The following is a 24,718-nucleotide window of genomic DNA, read 5'->3' as shown; positions in this document are numbered from 1 at the left end:
AACGAGAATCACAACGAGCCAATCAGGATCGAGAATTAATCGCAAGTTTTAGTGAGGAGGGTAATATAAACAGGAAGCAATAAACTGGAGAAACATAAGTGAAACTTTCAGAATGGAGTTTACATTGACGAAAACAGAAAAAGGTGTACCTTGTGTATTAATGGGAGGCTTTAAGTATCGTTTCTTTCGCCAAGGAAAAAAAGGCTCAAATTGGAGGTAAGTTAATGTAGTACATAATTTTTGCATGTATATAAGCCTATAGCTTGCTAAGTTATGCAAAGCCTACATTAGTATTTTCAGTAGTCAGCTTGACCTATATTTTAGTAAGTTCTGTAAGCCTATATTAGTATTTATGCTAGTCAATAGGATCCATATATACTTTGTTAAAAGATGTAACACACTATTAGTATTAATGTCGGGAAGTTGGACCTATATTTTGTTAAGTGATGTAACCTATATTAATATTTATGCCATTCAGTTGCTTCTATACTTTGTTAAGTAATGGAAAGTTACATTAATATCCATGTCAGTCAGTTGGGTCTATATTTTGTTAAAATATGTGTCTAGTCCCTATTTTAATATTTATGCCAGGCAATTTGTCCTATACTTTCGTAAGTGAATAAGTAAGCCTGCATTAGTATTTATGTCAGTCAATTGGACCTATACTTTGTTAAAAGGTGATGGAAGATATAACATTTTTGCCAGTGAAATAGTGAATACATTTTTCTTTAAATAGTAAGTTTAGAACACGTGATACGATTTAATTATTATTTCCTTTCTTTCAGATGTACTAAGAAAAGCTGTAATGCTAGTATAACAATGGATGAAAATACAAGTGAAGTTTTAGAAAGGAAAGATATTCATAATCATTGTGAAGATGAAGATGGTGTTCAACGGCATTTTCTTAGAGATAATTGTAAGCGACGAGCCACTGAACAATTGAACGAGAAGCCAAATAAAATTATAAGGCAGGAAGTTTCAAAATTGGAACATCATGACACACTTGATCATAAAGAAATTAAAAGATGCCGAGACGTTATTTATAAAAATCGAAGAAAGGTGACTCCTCGTCTACCCAGAAACACCGTAGAGGCTATACAGCAAATGGTTCAGAAGCAGGATGATATAGCAATTGACGGAGAAAGATTCATCTTTGTTGATGATGAAGCTAATATAATTCTTTTCACGTGTAAGAAAAATATCGAGTAAGTATAATTTCATTTATAACCATTAACTTTGAAATGAGTTTCATTTACAGCATCAAGAAGTAGAATAGGAAGTAGTTGCTTGAACAGAAAAGTTCCTTTTTCCGTCTTATTTCCAAATTATAGTAAAATAGTTTTTTTTTTTTTTTTTTTTTTTTTGATTCTCACAAAATATATCGTAACATAGCATTTCACCTAACGATATGACACTACAGTCTTGTTTACTATTTTCTTTTCTGACACTAATCTTATTTTCTTTTCAGTTTTCTGTGTGAGTTCAGCGGGTTAGAAGTATTTGCAGATGGAACTTTCACTTATGCTCCTAAGCATTTCACACAGTTATATACAATACATGCATATAAAAATGGATATTATCTACCTCTATGTTTTGCATTTTTGCCGAAGAAAGACAAGAATACGTATGTGGCCATGTGGAAGATGATAAGAAACTTAGACAGTAGATTCGACTTGAAAATCATTTACGTTGATTTTGAAACAGCTGCTCACGAAGCCATCAAGAATGTGTTTCCAAATTGTGACATTCGTGGCTGCAGATTCCATTTGGGACAAACATGGTGGCGGAGGATTCAAGCCGACAATGATCTGCGACAAGCATATATGGATCCAAAATCTGAACTAGGTATTATTGATATTATTATGGTCTATTATTCTTTATTATTAATTTAATAATACCATGTGGACTTTGTTTTGTTATATATTAATACAGAATACAGTTGAAAATAGAATCTTATTCTGTTTGACTGAAGAATCTTAATTCAGTCACCATTCTTAAAAGCAAATAAACTGCTGTTCTAATAATGTACGAAATGAAGAAATTATAAAGCCAACAGTAAGATCCATCAATTTCACTACTTTCCCAATGCTTGCTTATTCTAACAAATTATTATTATTATTATTATTATTATTATTATTATTATTATTATTATTATTATTATTATTATTATTATTATTATTATTATTATTATTATTATTATTATTATTGCTTTTCTTACAGGTTCATGGATAAAGGCATTTTTTGGGTTGCCATATTTACATCCAACAGAAGTATCAGATGCCTTTACTCAACTAATATCAATGACGCCGGATGATACAGGGCATAAATTTTCCGATTACGTCCTAGAAAACTACATAGAAGACGGTTGCAAGTAAGTAGCTTCCTTTTGAATTTCATCTATAGTAGCACATGCTTCAATAACTCTTAATACTGCAAAAACTGTTGTCCTAGTTTGAACACAACATTAATGGTTGTGCTGATATGGTATTTTCTCTCAATGCAACTTAATTATAGTGAAATTTTCTTCTGTCTTCATGTAAGACGTAGATTAAAATGCAGGTTTTGATAGTTGTAAACAAATTACGGACCAAGACTATAAATATTTCTTGAATCTAGTGTTATAAATGTTTTAGTGTTTTATATAAATTGTCAATAATTGTGTGCATGAACTAAGGATCTTTTTATTTTATTAATTTTAGGTATCCACCTGTCATGTGGGCGTCTATACCATCCACGATGCGTCGGACGACAAATGGACCAGAAGCTTTTCACAGACATTATAATAGTCAATTTTACTTCCCTGCTCCTGATATTCATACGGTGATTTCTGCTTTGTTAGAGATCCAAACGGAAACTGCCATGAAAATAACGTCCATATTAAAAGGAATTTCAAAGGCCCAAAGACCAGCAGAAGTCAAAAGGAGCGAGTTTGTCATGAGGAAGTATGCTGAGTTCAGGAATTCGCAGAGAAACTATGAGAAGGCACGTATGACATTTTTAAAAGCTGTAGGATTTAAATTTCAAGCATTCAAACTGTAAAATGAAATTTTCTGTAAATAAGTATGTTGCTTTGTAAATATTAGAATGCAATAAAATATATCTCATAAAGGAATAGCTTTATACATTTCATTTCGATGCAAAATTTCACACAATTCCTTAAATCCTGTTGTTGGCAACGTCGCGGCGGAAATTTGCGCAATTTCAGCACTTTCTGCTCCTCGTTAATAAGACATAAATTACTTAGATTATCAACGATCTAATCTTTAGAAAAATTTGCGCAATGTCGTTGCACCGGACCTCGCTCATGTGTCCGAGGGGGTGAGGGGGCCTTTGTCGTATACTCTCGCCCTGGGCACTGATTTGCCACAGCATGACACTGAGTTGAAACAACTCTATGTATTCCACATTCCAGTGCATGGAGATATCTGTAATTAAATAACTTTTTTATGTTCCATCTGTTTTACGTGTATATTTGTTAGTTTAACTTACTTTTCAAACACATTGACTGCATTCATCATCAGATTGAGAGTTCTATTTATTTGGAAAATTGTACAATTATTGTAATCCAATTTTAATTATTCCTTTTTTATAATTTTAAATTTCAAAATGAAACAATCAAATATTGTAACAATTTATGGTTTCATAACATAACTGTTTTCTTTATTATTATTGTAAGAAAATATTACTAACATCACAAAAGAAAACGAAAAGCAAATGTGAGATGAACATACAAAATATATGCAATTGAATCAACCAAAAAAGTCAGCATTAGCGTAATATGCACTAAGAAGAACAGTATAAAATTTTGTTTAAAGAATTTTTGGCTTATATGCAGATCCACTCATAGATGTAAAAGGAATGGAATGGAATGGAAATGAAATTACGTGATAGAACATTGAACAGAGAGAAAGGTTTGAAATTAAGTGATATTTGGAATGTTTTATTGCAATAATAATAATTTAGGAAAAGTTATATTATAAATGTGAATGAAACCGTAAATTGTAACAGTTTGTGTTTCATTTTGAAATGTACTAAATAAAATTATAAAAAAGCAACAATTACAACTATATTAAATAATTGTACAATAATATCCCAAATTAGTTGTACTCTGATTATGAACGCAGTCAGTGCGTTTAAAATAAATATAGCACTGATGTATTTTTTTAAAAAAAGTTACTTAACGCTATATTTATTTCACTTAGGCCCTATTTGTTTTATTTTATATGGAATCTAATGTAATCTTATATACATATGTGTGAGCAGCTTGAGCGAATATAATGCTAAGCGCCACTTCCGGTAAAATTGAGTTAATAGATGGAATGGGTTGTGATTGAACAACAGAAAAGTATGTAGGTAGTTTAATTTCTCAAATATACCTGCACATGGCAGAAGAAGCTTGTTTGGTACGTGTCATTGCAATCGAATTGCATGGGAATGGTCAACTTACATATATCCTTCTTATATATACAATATATATATATATATATATATATATATATATATATATATATATATATATATATATATATATAAGAAGGATTTGTAATGTAATCAATGATAATGTTTGCATAACAAACTTTCCATGACCCTATAAAGGTAGGTAAATACGAATGATGATATCATTTACGAGTACAAACTAAATACATAAAATAAATCAGAAAAACTGTTTCCCTCCCTTCCTAACAGAGTTCTATTTCCCGTGATTAGATAAGACTACTTGTAACCGTGGTAAATAACTTATAACTTCTTGTTGGAGATACGTACTTAATATTTTGTTTAAATTACGTAGTTCGGGATTATATATATATATATATATATATATATATATATATATATATATATATATATATATATATATATATATATATATAGAAAGAGAGAGAGAGAGAGAGAGAGAGAGAGAGGTTGACAAGAGTTTAATTTTAATTGTATTAAAGGAAATTGTTTTGAAAAGATAGGGAAATTGAAATTTGTGGGGATAACTTGATTACCGTTTCTCCTAAAAGGCGCCTGTAGTGTAAAGTAGCTGTATATTAAATGTAAAATAACCATATAATAATTGTGTAAACTCTTAACTTAATTCGCTAAATTCAATTATTTTATTAAATTACATTTATCAACAACTAAACTATAAACTCTTTAAAATCCAACAAAACAAAACTTTTATTAAAATTATACATTTCCAAACAGCTTCTGCAACCGGCACAGTAGAGGCAATGGCAGTAGTGTAATGCAATTTCATACTTTTCTTCAGTTTAATAGTTGGTGATAAAAAGTCCGATTGACAAATTGCTGCATGCTCGTAATTCCTATTACAACACAAGGAAGTGTCTAAACTATTACACCGATAGAATTAGACACTGAAATGGTCAAATATTCAGTTAAATAAAAATTATAGGTTTTAACTTTAATCTTGAGTAATACAGTAAACCCTTAATTATTCGCAGTCATTCTTCCCTTTCTTTTGTTTTTTTCTTTTTCTTTCTTTTTTGCATCATTTAGTTAGGAAATGTTTATTTTCAAAAAGTTTAATCACAAATAAAAAAGTGTTTTGACAAAAAACAAAAACGATTGACTTATTTCTTCGTAAAAAAAATAATAAATAAAACAGCAAACTTGTAAGTATACAGAAAACTACTGTTTATTAAGTCATAATTACAAGTGTAGTAGGCCCCCTACTGTAAATAAAGATTGTACAAAAGCATTTTTGTGTTGAGTTGTGTCATTTTTCGGCTATTTCGCGGAATTTGCTTATGTGCGGTTGCGACGCTATGCAGTTCCGTGGGTAATTATAAGTAAATACTGTATAATATATGTTACGCCACAATGTCATAGCCACATAACCCAAGTTTTCAAAAATAATTTTGAAATTTTCCGTTAGTAACTACAGGGTGGTCCGGAAGTGGGCTTACCCCCTTTAATTTCAACAGTATAGTGTTAGTTATGGTAGAATGTCTGTACACAGTTACCTTGAAGTCTTAAGAGCCATAAACGCCATTACGCCATTACGACATGGATGGTGATCATACCGATGTATGATCACCATCCATATTGTAACACAGCTGAATTCTGCACCAAGTTCTCGCATCTGTTTTGTGGAGATAGTCCGGAGTCACGAGGGTGAAGGCGTGTTCCACAGCTGCTAGTAATTCCTGCGTTGTGTGATATCGAGTGTTTCTTACTTGTTGCTTTGTGAAACCCCAGAGAGCATTTTCTGGTGTCGTCAGATCGGGACTTCTTGGAGGCCAGGCAAAGGGAGCTGGTGATGATGCACAATCTCTTCCAATCCAAGGGCCAGGAAACGTCTGATTCAGGTAATTGTGCACGTGAATCGCGAAGAGCGCTGGTGTTTCATCCTGTTGTATCACAACATTGTCTTTGATACCACTTTCTTCCAGTTGATGCACCAACCACTCATTACATTGCAGACAATGCCAAGCAATGTTACCAAACAAATGTGGGTAAAACCTAAAACCGTCAGAAAACACCAATTAGGGGTACGCTCACTTCCGGACAATCCTGTATGATATCTTTAACGTTCTACTCCAAACTTTATCCTAAATTTACTTCTTGTGCACTCATGGTCCGGTATTTGACAACTAGAAGAAATCAATAGTGGCAGTGTTTCAGAAAACTGCAAGCACTCTGTTTGAATCGTTACACCAACACATTAAACTTACTTCATATTTAGTCCTGTTAGGTTAATATTTAATAATATAAGTAAAATTAATGTGATATATTCCAGTTACTTTTCTTCAAATTGAATGTAATACAGTACATTATGAAAAAAATAACAACACAAACAAGTATTTTGTTGACTGAACAAACAAATAAATAATAAAATAAACAAACACTGGTATTAAGTTTTCCAAACACGGAAAAATCGTCTTTCATTGATTACGTCAAATTTTTATTACAAGTAAACGTTGCATTTACTTAACGTTCGAACTCAAAATAAGTTTAACAGATTTGTTCCATATATTTCCCCTAACTCTTATTTTCTAAATAGCAATTAGTAATTTTTATGTGAAAATTTTACAACTTGAGAACCAAACTATTGTGGAAGTGATTTATGCAGGAATTTGTAAATCTCAGAAACCTAGCAAGGAACGTAAATGGTACTCTGTTTTATTATTATTATTATTATTATTATTATTATTATTATTATTATTATTATTATTATTATTATTATTATTATTATTATTATTATTTTATCATGAACGAAGGAAAGTAAATTACCAAACGAAAAATAGCCTATTTCTAAATCGTCTCACACGAAATAACTAGAGAAGGAAGTTTATCTAGTTTTGCTATATTCATAGAGAATTATGGCACAAAAGCGTGATAGAAATGCTAAATTCTGATAACAAAATAAACAATTGTTTTCGTCAACGATTTGAATAGCCTCTATTATTTAAAGAAAATACTTATTAAGGGTTTAGAAGATCGGAATTTACGAATAATTCACTCAAATATTGAAGAAAGTAAGTGACATACGGTAGTTTCAATTTTCATATTTTATAAATTTTGAAAATATTGCAATTAGTATAGTGCGTGTGAAATTTAGGAGCAAAATGGGAATTTCTGTCTTTCGAGACGGTATTTTATAAGGTTCTAGGTTGGCATCACTGTTTCACATGCTGACTAAGCAGGTCAAGGTCTATCTCCATGCCAAGTTTAATAAAGATTGGGTACGGTACAAGGGCGCCCATGTTGTGGTTTCCAAGGGGGGGGCAAGTATAAGCGACGTTTCAAAAATAGTTTCATATTTTGCTGTAACTAACGTAAAAATTCTATTGGATTTTCGATATTGTGAAGTACAATTTCCTCTAGGGGGAGCAAGCCTGATGGGCGCCCTTGGTACGGTATTAGATCCAGGTGAAAAATGAGGTCAAAGTTGCCCTGTTGTGCTACACTCTGTTCAGTTCTTAGTTATCTTCTTAACAAGCATTTCGGTGGATTTTTCTAAAGTGCGACCAATCATTGGAGCATTATTATAAGACAGACATTTTTAATGAAGCTGTTTCAAGACCAAGTGCCATTTTTGACCAACATTCTGACAAGTTTGGTAAGCAAAATGGTTGGATTTGAATACATTGTACGTTTTTGTTAAGAAAATTTAAGTATATTTATAAACCCAATTTACTTGATCTTAATAAAAAATAGAACGTTAATAAGAGAAACAAAGTGGGATAAGTTTTTTTTTTTTTTTTTTAAGAAATTTTAAACTCGTTTTAAATTATTGTTATGTTAAAACTCGTTAAGTCCAACATAATATACAATTTTCTCAGGCCATTAGAGTTCAAACAGCATCCAAAAATAACAACTAATACACACTCTTATAACACATTTGCCTATATTATTGTCTTCAAAAAATACTACTTTCCTCATGAGCAATTTAGACTTTTCTCCTATAAAATTGGTCAAAGTGTTCTTAACGGGGTTTAGCGTAACAGTTCTCATTTTCTATAATTGTGATCAGGGCCGGCGCTAGAAGTTTTGCGGCCCTGGGCGGTACTTTCACATGCCGCCCCTTTATTATTTTCTTTCACAAATTTTGCCGCCCCTGTATTCTTTTCTTTTTTCAAATTTTGCCGCTCATCAGACTTGCCGCCCTGGGCGGTGGCACGGCTCGACCCCCCCTCGCGCCGGCCCTGATTGTGATAGACTTTTAAAGAGTGAACTCAAACATAGAACGAAAATAAAATCAATTTTGAATGCAATTGAGGAGTAACTTTACTTGTCTGAATGCCCTGTCCGAGGACAGGTTACAACTCAGTAGAGTAGGAATAGTATTACCAATTGCTTTCCCCTGTGCTGAACAAACTAAAAGAATTAAAACTTAAGAACTAAAGTGGATGAATAAATTGAGAATTATAATTAGCGATACCACGTCTAACCCTACAAGCTCAAAATACATAAGTTTAAGTATTGGTTGAGCTAACAACGTTACCGATACACTAGATGGACTTTAACTTCCAATAAATGCATCACTACAGAATCTGATCAGTGCTGACTATGTACTTTCAATAATCACTTGAGTTCTTTGTGAATTCTGAGAGATGTCATCCTCACAAGCCACGGCTTCAAAAGTCTCCACAACACATCAATACTCTATATTCAGCGTTTTAATTGTAGTTTCAGGTTGTCTTCCGTAATATTACCTGTGAATACAACTGACATTTTTCCGGTGATGGTCAAAATTAATCCACTGTGGGACAAAACTCATCGGCAGGAAGTCAAATAGAATCTGCTGACTAGATTAGAATGGAAAATAAAGTTCTTTTCTTTTCTATCCTTGTTTCTTTTTTGTCTGTATAGATAGAACAAAAGTAATTTAATACTGAAAAATGTCAATTTCGAAATTTTAAAGGGGCTACACGTCTCATTATACCCACATTCTGAAAAATCATTTTTTGCATGTCCGTTTTTTTGTTTGTCTGTATATGCAAATACCTACTGCTCAATGAATAGGAATCAAATTTAATATTTAAGGAGGCTTTTAGCCTCCCTACGCCTTTTAATTTACTGATGACCAATAATTTCCACATCTCTTCTAAAGATTGAAATAAATTTATAGCGCTACAGTTCACGAACAGTTTGGACGAGATAGATGGCACACAAATTCCGTTGATCTTGATGGCTGGGTCAGCGCATCGCCTCCTAACATCATTATTTCTGGCATTTTAAACCGGAATTCGATTCTTTTTCAATGCAAATAGTGTTCAATTGCCTCGTGATCCTGGATCATGTGCCACCAAAATTGGACTTCGGGACCAAAGGCATACCTGCTAACCTGTCTAATTATGGGAAAGCACCATAAGGAACTATCTTGTTTTATTTATTTATTTATTTATTTAATAGTACAACAACAAGAAGTTCTGGTTTACATTACATTCCTAGATGTTTAATATGTGCAGAATGTGAATTTCAAACACAGGTATGAACATGTTATTGTATAGTAAATACATTCAATAACGATCTAATGTGAATTTTCGATGCTTAAGTATGCAAGAATTGTTGCATTTTGTATGTTATAAAGGACTCAATGGTAATAGCTCTTTCACCTCTTTTATGAATAGCGCTGCTTCGATTCCAGGCTATGTATAGCTGTTGGTTGATAACTTTTGCGTTCTTTTGCAACAGGAAGTTATGGAGAAACCATTAGGAACTACTATTCCAGCATGAATTCAAGCTCTTGTACTGTCAGGAGAGTATGATTCTACAACCATAAACACAGAAAATGAAGGTGATAGTCTACTGGCTACAATCTAGTTACCCCATATGAGGATATAAAAAACATGTCCGCGGATGTCCTCCGTTTCCCCCCGCTTTCTTCATTCTATTACCCTTCATTTGCATTTAGCATGAATCTCTTTAGCGAAACATAAGTGTAACATGTTAGATTTCAGGGTTAATCTCATTTCATTTATAAAATAGAGTAAAAAATGCGTGTGGTATTTTTTTTTACTAATGCTTGTTTTTTTTTTTTTTTTCCTTCTTTTCAGATTTTCATTTGAAGGATGTTCCATTATATTTTGAGTATCAAATCCCGAGAATCAAGGAGAAATGTTTTAATTTATCATTATGATAGATAGTCATACCTTTAGACAGACGAAGATGAACTCACGACAATGATCACGAATAAGTGAAGATTATCAGCTCGACTTCGAAAGCTTCAATGTAAACTTTAAAAAGTTTTTACAATTACTTCATTTGGACAGCAATATGACTAATATCAAAGTTGACACTTTCCTCCAAACATAAAACACTTTCATCCAGCGATCTAAGAAAGATAGTCTGTGATTTTTGGCAGCAGGAACAGTGAAATGGCGACCAACGCAGAGAAAGCGCAGGTAGGGTGGTGGTATGCAGAACTTGGTTCCATTGTCGCAGTGCAACGACGATTCCGCCAGGAATACCAGAGAGAACCCGCTAATGCGAAAACAATTCGAGTATGGAAACAGAATTTCCGTCGACTGGTTCAGTGGCTAAAAAGCACGGTGGTGGTCGCGAAAGTGTATACGAAGACAATGTGCAGCGCATTTCGGAAACATCGCCTGGATATCCTTCGTGTGACTAGTGGGGCACATGTTGAAGTGTTCTGATTTTCTTGATATTTGTATACAAACTTAATGAATGTACCTTCTTAGTGCATTTTAGTTCATTTGGATATCTCAAATAGCGTGGGATAAATAGGGAGATTCAATTGGGACACCCTGTACAGTATTGTGTTTATATGTGAGGTATAAGTAAAAAGTAAATATACTGTGCTTTATCTCTGTTTTTGTTCTATACCTGTTTCTGATCCATTATAGCAGTGTAGTGTACAAAATCTTTAACCTTCAGGAGTCAAAATAATTATATATAGGCCTATAGCTATTTTCATATGAAATATCTTTTACAATCTCTCTGAAAGTCTATGGTATTGGTCTCATTTACTAATAAATACATCCATCTCATTGTTTTTTTTTTTTTTTTTTTTTTTTTTTTTTTAATAATTTTCGGTAGAAAGATAGTTGTATCAATATGAAGTGTGCAGGTGGGACGGCCACTTCATATATATAATTTTATGCATATATTCGTGCTCCAAACAGGTTTATTTTAAGAATGGTAGTTCCAAGATTTTTCAGACAAAACGCCTTGTTTCCTTCAATGTACTAAGTCTATCAGATTTTAGAACCACTACTACTTTTACGAGGCGGAAGATAGAAGAAAGGAGTCCCCACCGAAAAAATATCCCAGATTTTATAACGTAAAAGAACATTTTCAATTTCCGACGCCCTTCCCTTAAGTTACACTTGTTTCAATGGCCATAAGTTATAGGCCCACCTGTTACGATAATTTTTGATCTGTTCTGCGTAGGTTTGTTCTTGTTTCATGTCTATAGACCAATTATGAAATGAACTACTAGCATTTGAAAATAACTGTATGAATATTGTATTTTACTGAAAAAAATTGCTTGGGCTTCAAGGGAGTTACGTAACGGAATGGGCTTGGATTGTTTGAATTTAGATTGATTTAGTTGAACTTCAGTCTAGCACAGTTTTCGAGGGCAAAGATCATGATGTAAGATAACTACTTTGAATAGACCCTTCTTTATCATATTATCTCACCTAAAAGAGAGCTAGGTTAGAGAACATTTCATCCTGCAATAATATAAGAAAAAAATTAAAACTTCTATCCGAGAATAACTCAATATTTATTAAATACACTCTCTTCAATTTTCTTTGTGTCAAGGAACATCATTATCTTTTTTCGGAACCCCTTCTGATGCATTTGAATATTTTCGTATTTATTCCCATTTACGTATATGTTTCCTTCAAACCCTCATTCAAATATCCTAGTACCACTTTCCAGTTTTGCATGTTCCTTTTCTGTTATCAATGCAATGTCACCTCAAGTCTTCAAACACTTAATCGAGTTATGGCGGATCCGGATATCAAAGAAAGTGTGTTGATAATACGAATGGTATAAAGTGTTACTCAAACAGGCGCTGGAATTGAATAAAGAAGAAAAAGCAAATAGTCAATAGTGAACAATGTCATATTGAGATATTAATAATATTCAGATGTTGGTATGTCTTATCTATTTACAAAAAGATTAATAATTATATGCCCTATATTAAGAAGAATTTTTGATCCCCATTTACTGTAAGGATCCACATATTTGTAAAATTTAAAGAACTTACTTGTAATGTTTTATTAGATCAGTGAGTAAATAATCGAAATACGTTGTGTTCTTGCCTGTAAAATATGTCTCTAATACGTAGAAATACATTAATCAAAATTTAACCTATTAAGCACGGATTCCTCCATAAGCTAGCCATTACATTATTACATTACATTACATTAAAGTAATGTGGTGAAGTGAAGTATCTGAAAGGAGTGTGCTAACTCTGATGCGCAAAAATAGAAGGTCCGAGAGTTAACAGATTCATATACTTGTGAAATATATGTAAGTAATCTATCATGTTATTTTAGAACAGCAATGGAGAAGCAATGAAAACATTTCCAAATCTTACCTCTAACGTCCATAATAACGTATAAATACATAATTCAACACGTAAGATAAGTGTTTTTATACTGTTTTTTTCCACTTTATTCGTTTATGTGTATACCTACCGTCGCCGTAGCGCCTGCTCCCTACGGACACATCCCGTGCTGCGTTCCTGCCTTTATTTAGTTATCTAACTTTCGTGCTTTTCAATGGAAACCTAGCAGAATTTGGTTAGTGCATTTCGCACAATAATTTTTATGGTATAGTACACTGAAGTCCACGAAAGTGGACTCCAACGAGAAATGTAGCCCTACACTCCAAAAAATTATTATTTAAGGTAAAGAGAGTAAATTTACTGAGAAAAAAGTATATTTGCAATGAATTGATATGGATCCGTACAATAAATCTGCACCGACTTTCTGTATAGGTTACTTTGACAGAAGATTAAAGGTCGTTGGATTTAGTACTGAGTTTAATATTGGCTTAAGGAGAGTGGATGTTGATAGCACGAATGGTGAAAAATGTTACTCAAATAGACACTATCATCGAATAAAGAAGTAAATAGTTGTAAGTAATGCTGTAATGAGCATAGAGTAAATATTATTATCTACCGTGGTGATCAATGGTAATGAGGTATTAATAATATTCAGATCTTGGTAGTATCTGTTACGTATCTATTTACAATAAGACGAATTTTATATTAAGAAGAGTTACTGTATCTATTAGTTGAACAGAAGATTCAAAGTCGTTGGATTTAGTACTGAGTTTAATATTGTGTTAACAAAGTGTTGATTAGTTTATTTTCAATAATATATTCTATCTAATGTAGTATGGTAAACAAAGTCTTAATCAAATATTAGTACACCTTTATCCAGTTGAGAGTGTTTTTGACACCACCATCAAGTGAGTGCAAAAATCTGAATTTTAAATCTTGTTTGTCAAGTTAGTTTAACCTTAACTGTTCTTTTATTTAAATTAATCTTATATATATATATATATATATATATATATATATATATATATATATATATATATATATATATATAGTGTGCGTTTGTGTGTGTAAAATTCCTAAGAGTGTTGTTTTATTAGTATGTTTTAGTAGAAAAAGTTTTATATATAGTATCTTGTATATATGAAAAGATGTAGCTATATAAGTGGATGCAAAGTAGAGAGACATTTGGACGAAATTTATCACTTGTAGAGAGCATGAATATTTATGGAACGAACCGGTAATTCCGCTCAATTTGCATATTTGATTTTCCTCTTATTCAATTTTTATCGTCTGTACTGGTTAATATAATAATAATACTGACATAATAGAAAGCCTGGATACTGTACGACGTCGTAAAGAGACCAGCAATTCTTTGCCTGTGCGTTGGGTTTTGATATTTCAGAAGGGGTTATGTTTAATTGTAATACTTTTAATGCACTCGTAGATAAAATAATAATAATAGTTATTAATGCAATGAAATTAACTATTATTATTATTATTATTATTATTATTATTATTATTATTATTATTATTATTATTAGTAGTAGTAGTAGTAGTAGTAGTAGTAGTAGTAGTAGTAGTAATTGTTGTTTATGAAGGAAACGATAAAAACACTTTCTTAGTATATACTTTACAATTTCGGCATTTAATAACTCTTAATGTGTTTACGTAACTTTTCTTTTGCAAACACCTAAAGAACGAATGAATATTTGATTTGATTTTGGGTTTAGCGTCCCTTTCAGGAGCTAAGCTATCTAAGACGTGGATCTACAGTTTAATGTGGAAACCGAACCACGTGAGCTCCCGCCGGGAATTGAACCCGGGTCTCCCACACCAAAGGTGTTTACGCTAACCGCTTAGCCACGAGGGATCTCGTGAATGAACTAAATTTAATATTGATTTACCTCTGAAATAGCACTGTGAAAGGAATCATGCGAAGCCAAAGACGAACCACGTGTTTCAATTATGATTCAAAATGATTAACAATAAGTAGAGAATAATCAATTATAAGGTCATGAAGAATAGGTTTAAGGCGACCAACATTCACTGGAGATCAATAAATCAGGCCTCCGGTAGACTTTCGGAACTTCATGCATATTTTGAAGTTTCGTCGTCCGTATACCTTCGTCTTGGGATACCAAGGATCGATTCTAAATATGTAAAAGTGTGATTCAGAGTCTATGTGAATAATCGGCTATTTCTTCATACTGAAAATGAATGGTCGGATAAATTACTCATTTGCTTTAGAAACAATCGAAATTGAACGCATACTTGTTTCAATGCATCATAAAAATATTATCGTGTGTCTATTTTAGAAGTGAGTAAATAAATATACGACAAACGAAGCCAGTTAATTTTTCACTATTGCATAGTTTTTGTATCCGTTTCAAATTACATTTTTAAGTATGTAATGGGTAATTGGTATTTAATGGTAATTAATTGGTATTTAATTGGTAATTTGGTATGGTAATGTCTATGCAACCGAATTATTTTTACGTTATCTATTGAGAGGGGGCATGGTGGCTCAGTGGTAGAGCGCTCATCTGTGGTATGAGGGGTCCGTGTTTTGACTATGCATATCATTATATAGTGGTAAACATATATCCGTGGGTTTTCCTAGTGTTCTCCCGTTTCCTCGTACCGTCTCATTTCACCAACTACTTAATAATTCACTTTCATTAGTTAATTCGTCTCATTTAGCTTGAAGGATAGCACCGTAGAATAAAATTAGAAATTGCATTTAAAGAATCGATTGAGAAAATTCGATTAAAGAAATATGTTGTTGTGTTGGCAATATTAGTTCTTTTTCACTTCTTGAATAATCTGAATTATTTGTGCTGAATAAAGTATGTAAAAGTAAGTTAAATAATTATATATACATACATGCATATATTTATTTTGTGAAACATAAATAATTATATATATAATATTGGATATGTGGTTATACAATGGGATTTTTTCCTGCAATATTTACACCTAATATCAAAATTTAAAGAATGTGTTCAAAGTAAAACATCACTTGAAGTCCCAGAATCAAGGGATGATTTTTCGCCGGGAGTAGAGGTGCAAAGCCAGTTTCACTGCCATTTCCGATCTGACTTCCCTATTGTAGAACTACAGAGCCGCCACTGATTGCTTGCTAGATATTATATTACTTGGAATTTGGTGAAAGCTACCTGAAGAAATGAATGCGTGCTGTCCACAACTGGTGTGAGGAGGCTTAAGTATATCTTGTGTATAACAATGAACGTTTGTTTGTGTGTTTGCATGTTTGTTTGCCCGGTATACAAAATCCACACCGTTGACTTAGCATGCTGTAAAGTGATTTTATCGAAGAGACAATAGTTTGGAAGAGATCGTAGGTTGCGGGGTGAGCGTAGGAGTTAGATGAGAAGAGGTGAAAAATAAAATGTCCAAAACAAAGGAGATTAATGTAGAATCGATAGTTCTCGGGCAGGAGCGTCATTTCAGATTTTGCTTGGGGAGGAGGGCAAGACCCCTTGATATAAGTAAAATTTCGCGTTTTTCACTGATTTACTACTATTCTATTGATCAAATGTATATAAAGCTCAGGGGGGAAATTGTCCCCCTAAATGACGCCCCTGTTCTCGGGGTCGATAAGCTGAGTGATGTTCCAATGATAGTTAAGCCCAAGTTTACTCAAAACTGTGCATTTCAGAGACCCAGGAATTGCCAGGGGCAACACCAACGGCGTTGCTTGTCGATATTTGTTCTACTCGATTCCTTAGCCTATTTTCTGACAGAGGAGGCAACGTCGAAGGCCCTGTGCGTGTCAGACGAGACCGGGATTGACAGGTGCAACGCAAGCACTGATCTTCGTTATTTATTCTGCTGTTTTTTATTTCAAAACGCCGGACATTTCAGCTAGTATAAAGATAAAAACCTAACCGAAATTGCATAAAATAACTTGCTGATGTAATTGAAAGTTGAATTTTTGGAGGTTGTATAAACATACCAACACTTTAACATGCAACACAATTCACACGTTTAATCATGTTTGATTGAATCTTTGATACAATATATGATCTTGTTTAACACTAGGAGCATCATAATCTTGCTTATACTAGAAGCATCAAAGGGGTCATTTTGACCCCTGCTTAAAGATATACACATTAAACAGTATTACTTTTAACTTTTTTAAACTTTTGGTTTCATTGTTTGGTTTTTATTAATTATAGATTCAAATTTCATTATTTTCTTTCCTTATTTTACATTTATTATTGTTCTTAACGAATAACTTTATTATTATAAGTTTCTTAATCTATAAAGTTACTTAAAATGAAGTTACATAATATAGCAAATATAATTAACACTACTTATTGTTACTGTAAAATTTCTTAGTTTCCCTTCAAACATCATACACAATAGGAATTAGAATAAAATATAATAACCAATTAATTTAAACATGAACTTCTTTGCAAAGAGGGCATGTTTTATAACGTTCACATCTACATGCCTACTCATCACATTTTGAACAAACTACGTAATTTCTGGTGATCTTTGTACAGGAGCCACAAAAGTGCCTCTTACAGTGGAAACATTGATCTTGTGTCTTGTTTCCATTGCACTCAGCAACTTGACATCTCTTCCGCTTGGTTGTTTGAAGCAATTCAAGTACACACCGTTTGGTACGATTAGGGTCCTCCTTTAGTGTCTCCACTTCCGAACACAGTTCCTCTCCTATGCTAAAAGAAGTTGATGGCGAGTGATTTTTTTCTTCGTTACCAGCTTGTAGAGGACGAAAGCATTTATAGCTGCCAAATAAAGGATGTTATAGAAAATTTGTACTGGCGATCTTCTACTCGCAGCTTTGACGGAATACTTCCGTGCCATCTGGTCGATTACATGAACTCCAACCTTTTGCTTATTGTAATATAAAATTGTTTCAGGCTTTTTCTTCTTATTGCTGATATCGATGTCAACATGAGAGGTCTACTCAAAAGAAGGGCATTTTTGTTCTTCTTACAATTATATGCTGCGAGCGTGATATCATCTTCAGTCTTCAGTACAGTTGTACTATATAGGTCCTTTCCCTCGACTTTTGTTTTTACTGAATCTGGAACTTCTCTCCTGCTATTACGGATAGTTCATACCAAACTAATGTTATTTTTCTTGAGATATAGAGCGAGGCGTAGGGATGTGAAAACGTTGTCACATGTGACATTCCATCCCGGGCTCTGCGAAAGGTCTCACACAGCTTGGTGAATTTGTTGTACAGAAGCTTGTGTTTCCTGGTCGTTCATCAACCTTTCCTAAGTATGGGAAGTCATTTGTTACGTATGTGAGATCCACTTCCACTAGCATCCAGAATTTTACGCCATATTTTTCTGGTTTGTTGCCCATGAACTGTATGAATTTGCAACGCGTCTTCATTGGAAACAGTTCTTCATCCACGTACAATAAGGTTCTGGATTGTAGCACTTTTGAGAGTTTCCAATAAAAGCTTTCCAAACCATGGAAATCATACATAACTTGTCAGATTCATACTTTTCCATCCTAGTACTTTTTATATAGAATCTCAGAAACCTCATGATTTCTCTAAATCTTCTTATTGACACTGTATCACTGAAAACTCGTGGTCCCCATTTTTTTGACCAAAGGCTCTTTATGCTAATCCCCTTCATTCCTAAAACACCGCGAAAATATAACAACCCTATAAAGGCATCTAATTCTTGAAGTGAAACTGAGCAAGTTGGGTCCTTCAAAACTCTTTGAGCTTAGACTTCTGCACACTTCTTTATATGTCGCCTAACAGGTTCATCTATTAAGTCTAAAAGAACTAGAAACTGTGCCGTCGACATGCCGAAAAGTATATGGAGTTGGACTTGGAATTTTACGTAACACGTTATGATGTTTAGCCCTTCCACGAACACTTGAACACGTTTGTTCGACCCAAACTGTCTGATCTTTGGATAATTCAAAATTTTCAGCATCCATCTCGTCTTCCATACTTCCACTGTCACTAAATTCTTTGCTACTCGCAGAAACACTTTCACCATTTGACATTTCATCAATGCTGATATCACCAATGTATTCATCGTCACTTCTATCACTACAGTCACTACCAGAGTCGATTTCATCAATAGCCTGTAGTACCTTGTAGTATTTCTTCCGATGAAACTTTTTCTCAGCACTCATCATGTACCACACTAAAACCAACCCTCTAGAACACACATATACTGAATTATATCATTCGCAAAAGTAATAGTAATTAGTATATAAAAAATATGTATCATTATGTTTGCAATTGTAAAAATTCGCATTGTAGGCATGAGGGTCAAAATGACCCCTGTGAGGCTTCTAGGTAAAATGTAAAATATATGATCTAAATAAATATTCAAAAGTGTCAAAATATGATTAAGTTAGAATATTGGTAGAGTGATGAAAAGTCGTGACATCTAGTGGCCACATTTCCATAACTTTAGAAATTAAAACAAATCAATAGTTCAGACGGGTCAAAATGACCCCTCTGATGCTTCTAGTGTTAAATGGCCTTACAGGCGGCAAAACAAATTAAAATTTGCATCCCAATTTGTAAGTGTTGTATCGCACTCTCGACAGCCAAGGAAAAAAGTATGATATTGGAAAGCAAAGTAAGGAAAAAGTAACAGCAATTATATATATATATATATATATATATATTTAAAATTTTAACTTTGACATTCTACAGATTGTAAAATTGGTAGCTTTTTCGAATGTGTACATATAAAAGTTTTTTTTTTTTTTTTTTTTTTTTTAAGTTTTGAATCCGTAATGACTTGAAAAAACAGGTAATTGGAATTGCGAACCACGAAGTCAATTTCATTTTTTAACAATAAATCAAAATAACTTATTTCACACAAAGTCCAGTTTCTAATTGTAATTAACTACTACTCGGATCCAATTCGTTTACCATATTTTAAACCGAACATTGTTTTTCTAAGCCAATACTATGAAAGAAATATGAAAAAAAAGGACGGCAAAAAAGAGTACAGCTAAGGTCCCGTATTTTAGCTAGTAATCTAGTTTTTGAAAAGTTGGCTAGAATCTTGGATTTGGAGAGTCGATTGAGCCACATTCTTTACAGATAGAATAAAGTATCGAAGAGAGTATGGTCTCTGTCGCCAGTTCTACGGTATGTTTCCAATAATTTGGTTTGTAGTCAGTAGTAGATTGTGTTCTTGATTGCTAACAGACATCTAAAGGTAAATGTCGGGTTTTTAAGAAGACTAATCACTGAGCTTTAACTGTACGTAAGATTTTAAGAGAACCATTCTGTCTTAAAGGAAAGATGATAATAAACTGTTTTCTGTTGCAAAAATAACCCACTTCAGTAATAAATTATGATCATAGATGCATCGCATTTTGCGATACAATTTTTCGTTTGCATCACATTTCTAGGATTTTGTGAGTAAACTGCGATACGATATCGCTTAAATAAAACACTGATATATATAAAATCGACAAACTTTTGCAGCAATTAATATATTAGTTACATAAATGCATATTTTCAAGTATTTTTTTTTATTTCGTATCTATTTCTTTAAAAAAAAAAAGAAGAAGAAGCGTACCTACAAATCATACGCATAACAAATAATAATAAGGAAGTAAATTCAGAGTACTTTTTAGTGTAGCGTTATACTGTAGAATTTTAGAAGGAAAGCTGATGGATCAATCATACCAAACATTAACAATGGAAAGCTACAGCAGTTGGTGAATTTTAATAGTTCTATTGACAGCGAACAGTAAGCAAGTTGCTTACGTCTATGGGTTATTTCATTGTTCACAACATACCAATCGGAAATCATGCATAGTTCAATAGCCTTAGTAAAAAAGAAGTCAATCTCTAATTAAAAATAGTCATTGAAACCTTTCACAAGGCTAGAAGCACGTCCAAAGCATTGTTTCTGGCAAAAATCTGTATTTAAAAAAGAAACAACAAGATTGATCATGAAAGGGATTCTTTTTAGCTCAACAACAAAAAAGCACATTTCTTGACCCATTTTGCTCATTTGTTTGTACGAGGAAGCACGTTTCTCTCGAGACGTGTTTTTTCAGGAAATGCAGCAAGTAAATTCTTTCGCACATGGATCTTTGCTTCGCAAAAATAATCTTATCGCTGCACACCCATTGTGCTTTGGAGTCAATGGCTGATACATTGCCAATTAAATTTCTTGTTTCCTTTGCGATAATTTTCATGTTTATTTGCACTCTTGTTCTCTTAGTAAATTACGCTAACACCAAATGCTTCCTACTCCCTTTTTTGACACGTCTCATACAGCGCTCGCAGGCTTTGCATATGAACTGCGAGAATTCATTATGTGCAGAGCAAGGCAATACTAGGTTAACGAGCCAAGGGAACGTGATCAAATGCAAAATACGGTATCGATATTTCTGTTTAAATCTTTAAAAAAGAAAAGAAAAATCGCTTCTTTGTTTAAAGTCAAGACTGGAGATTTAGTAATTAACGTTGCTGTAAATATAGAAGTTCCCCGAGTTGGAGATGTTCAATAAGCTTTACGTAAGACCATTAAAAAATACAAATATCTTATACCAGTGTTTTCCAAACGTTTTGCAAGTTGGACCCACTTTTATTATAATTCAATTGATACTAGAGATGGCCAGAACCGGTTCCTGGTGGAACCGGTTTTCGGGTCTGAACGGATCCGGTTCTTAAAGATCCGGTTCCGGAACCGGTTTTCAGATCCAGGCCTGGAACCGGTTCTTCGGATCCACATCAATAGAGCGTCCCACCCTTAGATTGCAGTACAGGAGTAAATGGCAATGCTTTTCCTTATGCCCATTGTTGCCAAACTTAGCCTGAATTTTAGAAATAGTTTCTTTTACTAGGTATGAATAAATTATTGTAGAACATTGTATTCTCTATCAAATAATCTGATTTTCTCACATCGAGAAGAATTTTCAAGTATTGAAATACGTTGAAAGAGTGAAATCTTGCTAATGGCAAATTCTAACGTCGCGTTAAACATATCACGTCATAAGTTCGGAACTCTAAGAGATACAACATTGAAACTTATACAGCTATTAACACCATATTTGGTGCCAATGTTGGAAAAGTGTGCATTCAAAAAAACTTTTTGAATTTTAAAATAAAAAATAAAATGTAAGACAAAGTGCGTATACTATTGCAATGCAATATCTAAAAAGTTGACTAGTGAGAAACTTTTTTATTTTTCAGGTTAGATGGGGGTGCAAAGCGAGAAAAATATTGAGAAAGGATTGAAGTTATTTTTAAAACAAATTGCAGGTCGATATCTTCCTTTATTTAGGTTTTATGACTTTTAGTGTTAAGAGTCAACTTTCCAAAGCGCGCGCATCTGACCAGAAGAAGGCAGTGACAAATCTTGCCAATGTTATTTTCCTTATAATGTTTGTTTTAAAGATACTGATGTAGAGTATTGTGCTATACCGATGAGTGTTTACTGTTAATGCAATGCGAGCACGAATCTACTGCTTAACGGAAGCATATTCGCAAAATCAAATCTTGGACCTCACCTACGATAAACATTGCGTCAACTCCACTCAATCTTAAGTTCCACTACTTACTTCGCTTGTTTTCCTTGAGTTGCACGCACGCAAGCACGTACACACACACACACACACACACACACACACACATATATATATATATACAGGGTGGTTCAGTAATGTTGGACAGCCCTGAATAAATCGGAAACCAGAAGAGATATTAGCAAGAGTGTGGTGGATCCAGATACTTGTGGAAGGGGGACGTCTTTTGAGGTACCACACAATGTTACCAGGTCAACAGTGTTGCCAGCTCAGTACAAAGTTGTATTTTTTTAAATGGAACATATAGAAGTTTATGCCATCAAAAGAATTAGTACAGAATGTGAATACCAACAAGCCAAAGCACATCTGTCAGTGTTGCCAAATAAGGAAGTTATAAAGCTTCAAAGAACAAGAAATTAAAGTGTCCGTAGGGCAAAACTAGCAAAAAGGCAAGAAAAATAATACTACGGAATGAAAAGGAGTAACAGAAAGAGTAAACCAAAGAACGCACAGCATCCAGTGAGTAACAGGGTTGCCAAAGCAAAGGGGGGAAAATTGAAATTTTTGCAGTTGCTATAGGAGGAAAAGTGCCCATATGACATAATGCTGGAAACACCATAGAAAGTCTATGTAAGAGTCAGGAATCCTAATCGCGTTTGTTTGAAAGCGATATCTCTAACCGTTTTCGAGATACACCAAAGGTGTGCGGGGTTTGCAACACTGCATAATTGATTTGACGATTAGACCCGTGTGTTCTTACATTTTGTTGGGCGTATCATTTTCATTACTCGTTCCTGTAGTTTGGAGGGCGAGGGAATTATTATGCAGTGTTGCAAACTCCGCACAGCTTTGGTGTATCTCGGAAACGGTTAGAGATATTGCTTTCGAACAAACGCTATTAGGATTCCTGAATCTTACATAGACTTTCTATGGTGTTTCCAGCATTATGTCATATGGGCACTTTTCCTCCTATAGCAACGGCAAAATTTTCAATTTTTTCCCCCTTTGCTGTGGCAACCCTGTTACTCACTGGATGCTGTGCGTTCTTTGGTTTACTCTTTCGGTTACTTCTTTTCATTCCGTAGTATTATTTTTCTTGCCTTTTTGCTAGTTTTGCTCTACGGACACTTTAATTTCTTGATCTTTGAAGCTTTATAACTTCCTTATTTGGCAACACTGACAGGTGCGGTTTCGCTTGTTGGTATTCACATTCTGTACTAATTCTTTTGATGGCATAAACTTCTATATGTTCCATTTAAAAAAATACAACTTTGTACTGAGCTGGCAACACTGTTGACCTGGTAACATTGTGTGGTACCTCAAAGGACGTCCCCCTTCCACAAGTATCTGGATCCACCAAATTCTTGCTAATATCTCTTCTGGTTTCCGATTTATTCAGGGCTGTCCAACATTACTGAACCACCCTGTATATATATATATATATATATATATATATATATATATATATATATATATATATATATATATATATATATATGTATATATATATATAATATGACAAATATCTATTAATAATAAATCTCATTCCTGGTGATAAAAAGCAATTAGTTTTGTAATTGATTCATTATGGTTCGCATGTAGTCCTTAATGCTGTTTCAGATGCTGACAATTTTGACAATAAAAGTTGGTTTCGTTTGCAATTCCACTTCTCTTATTTACTTTGAATACACAGATGAAAATGACAAAAGCGTTCATAACAAATAACTTTATGAGCTCACAAAGCAGAATGAAAGGCCTCTTTATTCTCCCCCCCCCCCAATGCTTCTTTAGGAAGCAGGGTTTGATAATTCTGTTTGGTTTTGTTTCCTCGCCCAATGATTTGTATATACATGATTTAAAGTCACAACTTGCGCGTTTGTTTAGAACGGATATAATGGGGTTTATTTTCATTCTTCTTCTGTTTCCAGACTGATATTGGTGTCTGAGGTGTCAGAAGTGAGTATAGAAACTAGGAGGTTCAGTTCCTATTCATTATTGCATATGTCATCATCAGCATCATCATATTTTATAGGCAGACCACTTGCTGCAACTCAGAAGCTTCATGATCCACGGTCTTCGGTTAACTTCTTCGTCTTCACGCATTATTTTTCTATTTTGATATCGTCCAGTAATTGTAGTCTCTTTTCGTTCCCTCCCTCTTTTTCCTGCCACCATACCCTCTAGCACGTCCTT

General features: G+C 33.6%; 2 protein-coding genes across 5 annotated transcripts in view; one reads left to right on the top strand and one right to left on the bottom strand.

Moving 5' to 3' along the window:
* The window catches only part of LOC145660563 (uncharacterized), a 385,653-nt gene that overhangs the window by 340,250 nt on the left and 20,685 nt on the right, over positions 1-24,718 (bottom strand). The gene's annotated exons all lie outside the window — the stretch shown is intronic.
* LOC145694224 (uncharacterized) lies at positions 112-1,364 on the top strand. Its single transcript, XM_081770331.1, has 2 exons — positions 112-216; positions 786-1,364. The coding sequence occupies exons 1-2, from the start codon at positions 113-115 to the stop codon at positions 1,207-1,209; spliced, it is 528 nt and encodes a 175-aa protein (XP_081626457.1). The 5' UTR covers position 112; the 3' UTR covers positions 1,210-1,364.

Source organism: Thermobia domestica, chromosome 9 (genome assembly GCF_964235325.1).
Source record: "Thermobia domestica chromosome 9, izTheDome1.hap1.1, whole genome shotgun sequence".
NCBI lineage: Eukaryota > Metazoa > Arthropoda > Insecta > Zygentoma > Lepismatidae > Thermobia > Thermobia domestica.
Note: the sequence above shows the minus strand (reverse complement) of the source record. Positions and strands in the feature narration are given on the sequence as shown.